Source organism: Triticum aestivum, chromosome 7B (genome assembly GCF_018294505.1).
Source record: "Triticum aestivum cultivar Chinese Spring chromosome 7B, IWGSC CS RefSeq v2.1, whole genome shotgun sequence".
Lineage (NCBI taxonomy): Eukaryota > Viridiplantae > Streptophyta > Magnoliopsida > Poales > Poaceae > Triticum > Triticum aestivum.
The window spans coordinates 111,063,736-111,075,124 of NC_057813.1; the positions used below are offsets into that span (position 1 = coordinate 111,063,736).

At 51.3% G+C, this 11,389-nt stretch overlaps 1 protein-coding gene across 1 annotated transcript; it reads left to right on the top strand.

The window, feature by feature from the left end:
• Positions 1–680: 680 nt before the first annotated feature.
• Positions 681–3,171, top strand: LOC123158749 (protein BOBBER 1). Its single transcript, XM_044576618.1, has 6 exons — positions 681–1,237; positions 2,102–2,274; positions 2,357–2,405; positions 2,499–2,665; positions 2,752–2,835; positions 2,923–3,171. Exons 1-6 carry the CDS (start codon positions 787–789, stop codon positions 2,959–2,961), a joined length of 963 nt encoding a protein of 320 aa, XP_044432553.1. The 5' UTR covers positions 681–786; the 3' UTR covers positions 2,962–3,171.
• Positions 3,172–11,389: the final 8,218 nt, after the last annotated feature.

The window sequence follows — 11,389 nt, forward strand, 5'->3', positions numbered from 1 at the left end:
TCAGATTTGCTAGGTTGGAGCATCATGATATGGTTATAAATTAGTGATGTATGGTTGGTTAGTTGCCCTGTAAACAACTCCATTTTCGTAATGAAAATGGGGTCGTGTGGCTCTTCGATAAAAAAATGATCTACCACCCTCTTAGACTAATTCATCATTTTATGTAAAAACTTTGACATAATTGATCGTGATGTATAGTGTGAGTGATACCTGATAAACTATAGTACAACACAACAATAGAAGACGACACGATGCGTTGGTAAACTGTGTTGATGGTTTCTTCTAATGAAAATCGAGGCAAGTCCTTTGCATAAAAAAAGTTCCAAACTCATTTTTGTTTCCGAAAACAAAACAATTTTTTTTTTGAACAGAGAACAAAACGAACTCTTTTTTTCTTTTGCTTTGGAAAGAAATTCGCTCATATGTTGGAAACTCAAAAGAGACAATTCGAATATATACATAGTACTAGTAAGTTTCAAAAAAGAATACATACCTAGTACTAGTGGAAGTGAATACAAACCCTAAAAAGTTTCAAATACAAATATTTTGGGAGCTCAGAAGACACAATTCGAGTAGACACCGTAGTAACTGAAGCGGAATGCGAACCCACACCAGGCACCTCCGGAATGTTCGAGAGCAAGCCGGGGCGGCGCAGAGGTCTCAATTTAAGCGAGACCCGGAGCCTCGTCAACCCATTCGTCTGTGCCGAAACCCCTCTCCAATCTGAGATCTCCTCACGAGCGCGACCCGGAGCCGAAACCCTAGAGTAGAGCAGGGGCGGCGGCCATGGCCATCATCTCGGACATCCAGGAGGAGGAGGCGCCGCCGCAGCAGCCGCAAGCGGCCCCGGCCCCGGCGGCGGTCGACGTGGACCTGGAGGTCCTCGAGGCGGTGCTCGAGCGCAAGGGCGGCGCGCTCCCGTTCCTCCACGCGGCCATCGACGTCGCGCACCGGCGCTCCGACCTCTTCCGCGACCCCTCCGCGGTCGGCAAGATCACCGCGATGGCCTCGGCGTGCAGGGCGCAGGTGGAGGCGGAGGAGAGGAAGGCCAGGGATGCCAAGAGGAAGGCGGCGGAGCTGGAGAAGGCAGCGGCGGCCGAGAAGGAGAGGGTGGTCAAGGCCGCGGCCGAGAAGGAGAAGCGGGAGAGCTCGGTGGTGACGGAGGAGCGGGGTGCAGGGAGCTCGGCGGAGAAGGATGGCAGCACGGAGGTGGAGAAGAAGGAGAGCAAGGCGAACAGTAAGCGCCCTGTTTTCATTTCCTTTTGCCTTTAATTGGTATGATGCTTAATTTTGGATTGTTGGTGTGATCATGTCGAATTTGTTAGTTCATAGGGTTTAGGATATTGTGGCTTCGATGCCAACTCTGAATTATAGCTTTTAGATAGGTCGAGTGGTTTAGCCATTATTCATTATTTGCGTGATAGCTTGGTTGATGTAGCGCCATAGATATTGGATAAGTTTATGTTGATGCTTTGACAAATCACGAGCAAGAGGAAGTTGTCTGTTTCAGTCAAGTTGCTTTCTGTGTGTGCGTGGTTTCAGTCAAATATGAGGTGTCACTAGGTTTGGTTGTTACATGACATGATGATAGAGTTAGGAACTTGGTCCAATTCGTCCATACTATGTAGTAACAATGTTGCTTATTTACATACTTGTATATATGGCTGATTTATTTGTTGAGCAACTTGCTCTGCTCCTGAAAATAGGACTAGCAGCATGGTTAATTACTCGGTTAGGATGAAATTACACTTGGTTCAGTTTCTTAAAAAACCACACTTATTATCATGTATCTGCTTATGATAGAGTTTTCCTTGTCATCTGTAAAACTGCCCCAAAACCGAACCAGTTTTGTTTAATTATCTCTGTTCATCAGAAGTCATGGTTCATTGCAGTCAGAAACCAGTTTACAACTCTTAATTTGTTCTACAACCGAGTCTGCTAAAACACGGTTCTGTTCCATATATCATAGTGAAATTGTTGCACTCGATTTGTTAAACCCTGTCTTCTTTATGGCAACTCCTTCATTTGCCTATGGAAAAATCCATTATATTTCAGTTATGCACTTTGGGATTAACTAACGGTGACCCATCTCACTGAACAGAACCAAATGCTGGCAATGGTCTTGATATGGAGAAGTATTCCTGGACTCAGCAGTTACCAGAGGTTAATGTCAATGTTCCTGTTCCTGAAGGAACAAAGTCAAGGTTTGTTGTCTGTGAGATCAAGAAGGATCATCTGAAGGTTGGGTTGAAGGGCCAGCCTCCTATCATTGATGTGAGTAGTATCAACTAGACAACAGTTCATCTTGTCCTTGTGTGTGAAATCTTTTGCTAATGCAGTGTTCCTTTCTTACCAGGGTGAGCTTCACAAGCCAGTTAAAGTGGATGACTGCTTCTGGAGCATAGGTATGAACCACATGCCATTTACGTTATGCTATGCGCCCCACCTTAGGATCCCTTACTAATAAAATAATCTTTTCCTTCTGATAATACCTTCAGAGGATGGGAAAGCACTGTCTATACTGCTGACAAAGCACAATCAAATGGAGTGGTGGAAATCTGTGATCAAAGGTGACCCTGAAGTCGACACCCAGAAGGTGGAACCAGAGACTAGCAAGCTTTCTGATCTGGATCCTGAGACTAGGCAAACTGTGGAGAAGATGATGGTAATCGATGTGTACAACCTGATTGCTGGACTGATTACACGTCATACAATTTCTTCAGACCCTAATTTTTTGTCTCTGCATTGCAGTTTGACCAGCGCCAGAAGCAGATGGGCCTGCCAACAAGTGATGAAATGCAGAAGCAAGACATGCTCAAGAAGTTCATGTCTCAGGTAAGTAGCAGCATCTTTATCCTAGTGTATGCGTCTCAGATGACTAGCCACTACCTGCTGTGTCTCTGATTGAGCTTTTCGTTGCAGCACCCGGAGATGGACTTCTCAAGGGCGAAGATAGCTTGAGATTGGTTGGATCCAAGGGGATGAGAAGTTTTTGATGGATAAATCGCATCTATCCTAGTTCTTTTCAGTTTCGGGTGCCTTGTGGTTAAGTGTCTGATTAAGGTCGCGAAGGACATGGTTTTCGTGATGCTTTGGAAATATAAGTGAACTATGTTTTCTGTTGTTGGAACTGATCGATTGCCTAATTTTCTGTAGTTTGTGTTTCGTTCATGCGCTGTGTGCTTGACTATGTTGTGCGCTTTCTAGCTACCTGCATCCCTTTGTAGGCTGTTTATCTAATCTTACCCATGGGTTCATCTGCAATGGACATGCAACTAGCCGATGACGCTGACACCGGTGCAAGAGCGAAGTGATGTGCAGGCTTGCAATCCTTCATCACTAATCTAAGGGTTGTAGAAATTTGATCTTGTCACAGAACAGAACAAAATCGGTCAAAGTCACTGTGCTAATGATCACACAAGGGAGTTGCCGGAGATATTGCCCACCTTCACCTTGCTGACATCGTTAGGGAAATAAAAACCAAAGGAAAACATCATCTAGAAAAGATCAAGTGAATGAGATGGGTCCTTGCTCTGGCTCTTCGAAGGAGAATAGGGGACCGAGATGGTGGCATGGAAGAACCCTAGGAGGCGACGGTGGAGAGAAACTTTGTTTGCGTGTTTTTTGGTGTCTATACGTGTATGGCCTTGGGGGTGTCTTGTTTAGCTGAGTGTGATGTGAAGGACTTAGAAGCAATTCTTTGAACCGAAGATTTTTTTTCTTCCATCTCTCCGCTTCAGATATTTAACATACTATGATGGTTGTTTGCATTGTCATGTTCTTTTGGAAGATTTTGCAGAGCTAGAATAATCTCATCATATAATGAAATACTAGGTGCCAATTATAGAGGACCATCAATTCTGAACATAAGAACAACCCTAGATTAGATGGGAGTGCATTCTCTTCAGAAATTTCATTGCAGAAGATACAATCACAGCATTCCAAATGCATGGATTTCCCTTTAAGCAAATTCCATGTGTTAGTCTGTCATGGAGTAGAAGCCAAAAGAAAATTTGGTGTCTAAACCTGCAAGCACTTCTACATAGCGACTTATATGTTATGGGCCTCTTGATCAACTTGCTTCCAGTTATATAATTTAGATGAGTAGCTTGATCCCTTCCAGTGCGCTTATCATTATCTTGAGAAATCCCTTGAAGTAATAAATCTTGGATTTCTAGGAATTGTTCAAAAGCTTGAGAAGAAAGGGGCCTATGAAAATGCTTCGCTAAATCTTCGGTGTTGATTATAGTCTTAAATGAGATTTTACTAGCGATCACAAAAGACTGGAGATCGGGAAATTGAATTACAACGAGTTTCCGTGCCTAGGAATCATACCAAAATAAAACGGAGCTTCCATTTCCCACTTCACATACTACAACATTTGTGAAAGTCGGGATTAGCTTTGAGTGTGATCTCCATCTAAATGAGTCTTCTCCTCTCAAAAGTTTGTAGTTTGGGCTTACATACTTTCTATGAAGCAATTAGCGATGGGTAAAGAAGACAAAAGTGATTTAATAAGCTGCACTCTACCATCGCAACAAAGCATAGTAGAGCACCTGACAAACCTATTTTCAGTTTTGTGTCAAATGGTTGAGAAATCTTCAATCTTAGGCCTGGAAGTATGGAGAGGGAGTCCAATATAAACAAATGGGAAGGACCCGTGTTGGCATCCAAAATAACAATCATTTTTTTTTGAAGCCGCCAGCAAATTGCTAGCCATTATATTATGAGGTAGGGAGCAGTATATACAAGGCCGCTGTCGCGGTTTTGAAAGGAGAAAAGCAAAGAGAAGGAAAAAATCCAGGGCCCCTAGGCCATGGTTGGGCGATCTCTCACATCGGATCCTCGAAAGGGTGCTGCAGACATTTTGCTCCCGCCATCCTCCAAGCCTCCACGGATCCCCGCACTGTCTGGATGATGGCCCCTGGCTCAGCGATTTTCTTCTGAAAAACTCTTCGGTTCCTCTCCAGCCACAACTCCCATGCAATGAGCATTGTGAGCGACCTGATTCCTTTCCGATGCTCAGCCTGGGTGCTGTCGATGATGTGTGCCCAGAAGATCTCTGATTTGTCCCCCTCTGGCCATGAGCTTGGAGCGAGGGCGGCGCAGCCGTGCCATTGCGCCGCAGCAGCCCAGGTCGCCCGTGCCATCGGGCATTGCCAGAGAAGGTGCACTGAGGTTTCAAGGTTTCGAACGCACAGTGGGCAGAAGTAATAATTCGGCCACCCACGCCTTTGCAGTCTATCAGCGCACCACAGCCTGTCGAGCATCAACAACCAGGTGAAGAACTTTCAGCGTGGAGGAGCCCAGGCTTTCTAGAACATGGTTGCATAATCTGATCTGATCCAGCTAGCGAACTGGAGCTTGTAAGCGGCCGCTACGCTGTATGTGCCAGTGGTGGATGTCTTCCAGGTGATGCTATCTGGCGCGTCTGGCTGCAGCGAGATTTGGGCCTCATTGATCATATTCCATAGCCCCCTGAATTCAAATATGTTTGCATCGGAGAGCGGTGGTCGGCGGATGTCCTGGATCCATTTTTGTCCTTGCAGCGCTTCCTTCACGGTGCGATTCTTGCACTTGCAGCGGGCAAAGAGTGAGGGTGCAATCACCTTTGGCGGCATCAGACCCAACCAGGTAGATTCCCAGAAGAGTGCGCGCTCGCCATTGCCAATACAAACGGTTGTTGCAACAGCAAAGAGTTGGCGATCGTGGTCGTCACATGGCAGGGGGAAACCAGCCCAGGGTCTGTCAAACTCATCCCACGACAACCATAGCCATCTTAGCCGCAGAGCCCTTGCGAATTTTGCACTGCCTATGACTCCTAATCCGCCAAATTCAATCGGGGGGCAGACCGTCTGCCAGTTGACTTTGCATTTCCCGCCAGACAGCTTCTCTTCCTGGGCCCAGAGGAACCGCCTGCATATCTTATCAATCTCCTTCAGAACGCGAGCCGCGGGCTTGATTGCGGTTAGCGCAAAGATAGGAATGGCTAGGAGCACAGAGCGGACAAGCGCTCACAGGCCCGCGCTATTCATTTGTCTTCCCTTCCATCCTGCTAGTTTGGCCTTGATGCGATCAAAGATGAACTGGAGGTGCACCTTTTTTAGCCTACCTAAGGAGATTGGCAGGCCTAAGTAAGTGATCGGGAAAGCTGTTCGCCGGCCGGGGAAACTATGCAGTATGCTATCAAGATCCAAAGAGTGACATTGGATGGGCGTGATTGTGGATTTTGAAGGGTTTGCACATAGGCCCGTGGCCTCCCCAAATTTCTCCAGGATGGTTAGGAGTCAAGAAACCTCCTCGTTGCACGGGTTGGAGAAGATGATTGCATCGTCCGCGTAGAGGCTAATTCGCAGCTGGTAGTGGCGCCAGGTATCCCAGGGTAGCAGCACGGTCTAGGATCCGCTGCAACATGTCGATGGCAAGGATGAAAAGAAAGGGGGAGAGCGGGTCACCTTGGCGCAGCCCTCTGTGGTGGTCTATCAGCTCACCCTCAACACCATTCAGAAGGACTGCAGAGGAGGATGATCGCAGCAACAGGGCAATCCAGTCTCGCCATCGTGCGGAGAAACCTAACTTCTGAAGGAGTTCAAGTAAGTACTCCCATGAGATTGAGTCAAACGCTTTTGCAATGTCCATCTTGAAGAGCAGTGCGGGCTTCTTTTTACAATGCAGGCTATGTGCATCATTTTTGACGAAGAAGAAACTATCATGTATGCATCTAGTCTTGAGGAAGGCACTTTGGTTGGGGAGATAAGACTACCAAGTTTTGGGGCTAGGCGCAGGGCTAGGATTTTGGTGACAAGCTTTGCAAAGGAGTGCACAAGGTTAATTGGTCGGAATTGTCTGACGTCGGTTGGATCCGGAGTCTTTGGGATGAGCACCACCAATGCTGCATTCAGGTTTTTGAAACCGTGTCCTCCATTAAGATCATGGAATTGTTGCAGGGCACGCATGAGATCTTGTTTTATGGTTTGCCAGCATCTCCTGTAGAAAGCACCTGAGAATCCATCCGGTCTAGGGGCTTGGTCTGGCGGTGATTGCTTGATTGCATTCCAAACTTCAACTTCCAAGAAAGGTATATCTAGGCCTAATGTGTCTACTTGGGGCAACTGGATTTCATCCCAGTTTATTGTGCATGCGCGGCGCTGTTGTGTGCCTAGTAGCCTGGTGAAGTGATCCTTGATCACCTCTTCTTTTTCAGGGTGGCTTGTCACGGGCGTACCATTTCTGTTCAGGGATAGGATGAAGTTTTTCTGTTTCCTAGCATTTATCTTGGCATGGAAAAATGTCGTGCTAGCATCCCCCGCCCGCAACCAATTGATCCTGGAGCATTGCTTTTTCCTTGCCTTGTCAATGGCCGCTAAACCCAGAAGGCGGAGCTTTATTATTTTCCTAAACTCTAATTCAGCAGGCGTGAGGAGGCACTTTTCCTGAGCAATGTCTAGTCGCAGAACCAGTTCTTGTGCCATGTGGAACTACATTTTGGCGTTGGAGAACAGGCCCCTACTCCAGATTTTTAGAGCCTTCGTGGTGCGTTGCAGCTTAATGTGTAGGGTCTGGATGGCACATCTAGAGCTAACTGGTTTAGACCATGCTGATAAGACAGTTTCTTGGAAGCCTGGGAACTTTGGCCAACAATTCTCAAATCCAAATCTAGGCCTGCAGATAGGTGGTTTAGCGCTGGAAAGGACGAGGGGGGCTGTGGTCCGACACAGACGTAGAAGCTGCATGCAGCAAAACTGAGGGGGACAACGCGTCCCAGGCCGGGTTGCAGAAGACACGGTCCAGGGCAACTAGGGTGGGGGGCTGTTGCTCGTTGCTCCAGGTGAATTTCCTGTTTTTGCATCTAATCTCAAAAAGCTCAGCGTAGTTGATTGCGTTTTGGAATTTTCCCATAAGTCTATGATTGAGATTGAGGTTATTCTTGTCCCTGGCTTCATAGATTTGGTTGAAATCACCGAGTACTATCCATGGGTGGCCTAGTGGTGGTGCAGAGCTGCACATCTCAGCCAAGAAGCTTTCCTTGAGGCTATCGTCTACTGGTCCATAGACACTGGTCAAGCAGAAATTGGAGTGGGAGGACAGCAGCCTAATGCTTGCAGTGGGGTTGAACTGCATGGCCGTAAGGTCAGAAACTTGCACAAGGGCGCTGTTCCAGAAGAGGCTAATCCCTCCCCTGGTGCCAGACGCAGGTAAGTGGAAGGCCTGATCTAACAACGATCCACCTATCTCTCTGACTAAGGCAAGGTCCCAAGCGCTGATCTTGGTCTCCTGCAGGCAAACTATTGTAGGTTTCCAGGCAGTGATTGCTTCTTGAACAGCTAGTCGCTTGGCCGGCATGTTGAGGCCTCTAACGTTCCAAGACACTATTGAGCAGTGGTTTTCACACATGATGAACAAGATTGGCCAGCAGAGTGATAACATTTCTAGGGAGTACACGATCCTGACTACAAGCCACACTACCGACGACCACCACCAGTAGCACTCTACGATCGTCGGCAGACTACAACTCCTACCCCTCACCAAGGAGAACACGACACTGAACACCATCCTAACTAGCAAGCAGCCGCGACAAGGGGCACCACCAGTAGCACTGAGCCCCTGGCGCCGATCGACTGCACCCACCAAACCAACACTAAGCAGAAAAGGCCCTAAAACCGGCCGGCGACAGGACGTCGGCCTCTGCTGGATGCTACGATGACGAACTAACATGATCAGACTAGTCGGCGCCAATGGCCGAGCTGCTTGGACCCTCGAGCCCCGCCGCGACACGGAGTGCCGGCCGTCCAGGCCGGTGAGGGCCGCGAAAGCCTCGATCTCCTTGTTGCTGATTGGCTCGTCAAAGCTCTTGATGAAATTCTGAGCAACCTCTTTTGTCATTGCCTCCTCCGGGCCCAGGGCACCCAGCGCCTGAACTAGATGCATCGTCGCACGGTTGGCCACTAGGATGTCGCTTTTTTGCTTCTGCCTGTCATGCGCTTCGCCTGGAAGGGGCAGTTGCCGGCTTCATCTGCTTCTGGGGGGCAGGCTTCGGGGTGCTGGATATCAGCGGCTGAGGAGTGGCTGAGAAGAGCGTGCGGGCCACCGACGGCTTGCTCTGACCTAGCTCCAACCCCCCCACCATGGAGGCAAGGTCTTCAGCAGCAGCAAGTGGCAGGGCCGTCTCTTGGGGATAGATGCGGGCCGCACCCTGAGAGGAGTGCGGCTGCCATTGCGTGCCGGGGTGCGAGTCTTCCTCTGATCCTTGGCGGCAGGGGAGAAGGACAGGGGCTTGGCGATCGCGGCTTCGGCAGCTGCGTTGATCTCAAACAGCATGCTGTCCGTCCAACGTGGGGGGGGGGGTGAGGGCTGTGTTATGGTTTGCGAAAAATTCTGCCACTGGATCTTCTGGACTGGCCATGCGCCGCACATCCCCCTGCTGATCAACTTGATGTGGCACTTGCTGCAGCATCTTCGGTTCCGCGGCAGGTTTGGGCAGCTGGAGCACGTCCGCAGTGGCCGGATGCTGGGGAAGCAGAGGCCTTGGTGGTGCAAGCAGCCTCACCGGGTCCGGCCTTGGGGTGGCAGCAGGGAAAGGTGCAGCATCAGACTTTGCCTGGGGTGGCTGCCGCGGGAGCTGGCGACGACGGTGACACGGACTAGGGGTCCTGCTGCGTTGATGCTCCGTGCTTGAGGATTGCGGCAGCAATGTGGCCCTGCCCTGGCGCCCGATGTCGAGCAGGGTATCCTTCCGAGAGCGGCGGCTAGGGCCACTCCCATCGTCCTGATCGCCGCGCCGGGATGGGGATGGCATGCCCCGACAGCCCGTGGAGGTGACACGCGGGGCCTGCCTGCGCCTAGCTGTAGCAGCCGGCGATGGTGGTGGGGCTTGAAGCAGGAGAGGGGCTGGGGCAGCAGGATGGAGTAGCTGGTGGGCTGGTGCAGCAGCAGGGTATAACGGCCGACAGTCTTCTACGTTGAAAGTCCAGTCGAGGGTTTTAACCTCCGGGAGTGGCCGACGCTCCTCATCATCCGAGCCAGAGGACGGCAACCCACTGACAGCAGAGGCCGGGGAGTGCTGCTCGCGTGGGGTCCAGTCCTCCACGCGGTCGAGGTGGAAGAGCAGGGAGCTCCTCTCTCCCTCCGGCGGCTCAGGCACCGTGCGGCTGGCCTGCAGCGGCGGCGAGAAGCCCTGCATCTCCACCACATGCCCAACACCGTCTTCAAAGCACGAGAGGCAGTGCCGGGTGGGGATGTCGGTGAGGCTCCACACCCACGCCCAGCAAGCGAAGGTGCGAGTGTCTCCGCGCTTGGTGGTGTGGCTGTCAAGCTTGTTAATGATGCAGAAACGGCCGAGCACCTCCTCCGCGCCCTCCAGCGTCCACATGTCCAGGGGCAGCCGCTCAATTACGATACAGACATGCAGCACCCATTTCTGGCGAACAGCATGGTCGTCCGGCCTCCAGGGCTTGGTCCGGAAGGGCACCCCGTCGACATTGATGGTGTTGTGGCACATGAGAGCGTCGCGGTCGGCGGGGACGTCGAAGTGGACTAGGAAATCTTCAGGGTGGTGACGAGTGACACGCAGCAGGTGTGGACCAATGCGTAGTAGAGCCTCGATGGTGCGACCCACCAACATCGGGTTGGCGGCGTTGAAGCTGTCGGTGGCCGTCAGAAGCACGGCGTGGTGCTTGAGGACGAAGTGAGCATGCTCCATTGCCCTGGAGCGAATGACCACCCCGTGGCTCTGACGCTGGCGGCGAGGTGGGGATGCAGGGACGAAGGAGGCCTCCATTGCCACTCTGGGGGCGGCGGCGGGGGCTGCAGACGGATCGGGGGCGACGGCGATGGAGGTGCCACGGGGGTGGGGAAGCGCAGCCGATCGCGGACAGGGCCCCGGCCCGGCGGTGCACGCCGGCCGTCGGCAGTGGTTTGTTGGCGGGACACGCGCTAGATTGGTGGCCCGGGAGGCGGCAGGTGAGGCAGTGTGTGGGATCTCTGCAATCTATCCTTCTATGCTCTGAGCTAAGGCAGCACAGACAGAGACCCTTGCAACGCCTTAAGAAGGCCTTCCTAACGGCTTCAATCTCCTGGTTCTGGCAGCGTTGGCGCATTGAAGGTGGACGGGGGTGCCCAAAATCCAGAGGATTGGCGCGGCGCTGCTTTCTTGATTGCACTTGCGTCCATCCAGCCTCAGACGCCGGCCGGAAATTAGCCGAGGATCTGGCGCTGGCAGTAGGGGGATAATGATGAGGGAGCGCAGTCTAGGACCTGGTGGATCTGCGGGCGCAGCGCATGGAGAGGCCCGGGGATCCTGGGAGCCGGCGCCATCAATGTCCGGAGCCACCACAATTGATTTGAGGCGAGCGCCTCCACCAGCGCAAGGCAGCGGGCGGACCGGCAGGCC

What these genes read in the sequence shown, in the direction of transcription:
- LOC123158749 (XM_044576618.1), top strand. Translation starts at nt 787, where the DNA reads ATGGCCATCATCTCGGACATCCAGGAGGAGGAGGCGCCGCCGCAGCAG. An exon ending in GAAGGAGAGCAAGGCGAACA is followed by an intron (nt 1,238 to 2,101) that starts GTAAGCGCCCTG and finishes CTCACTGAACAG; the next exon opens with AACCAAATGCTGGCAATGGT. An exon ending in AAACTGTGGAGAAGATGATG is followed by an intron (nt 2,666 to 2,751) that starts GTAATCGATGTG and finishes TCTGCATTGCAG; the next exon opens with TTTGACCAGCGCCAGAAGCA.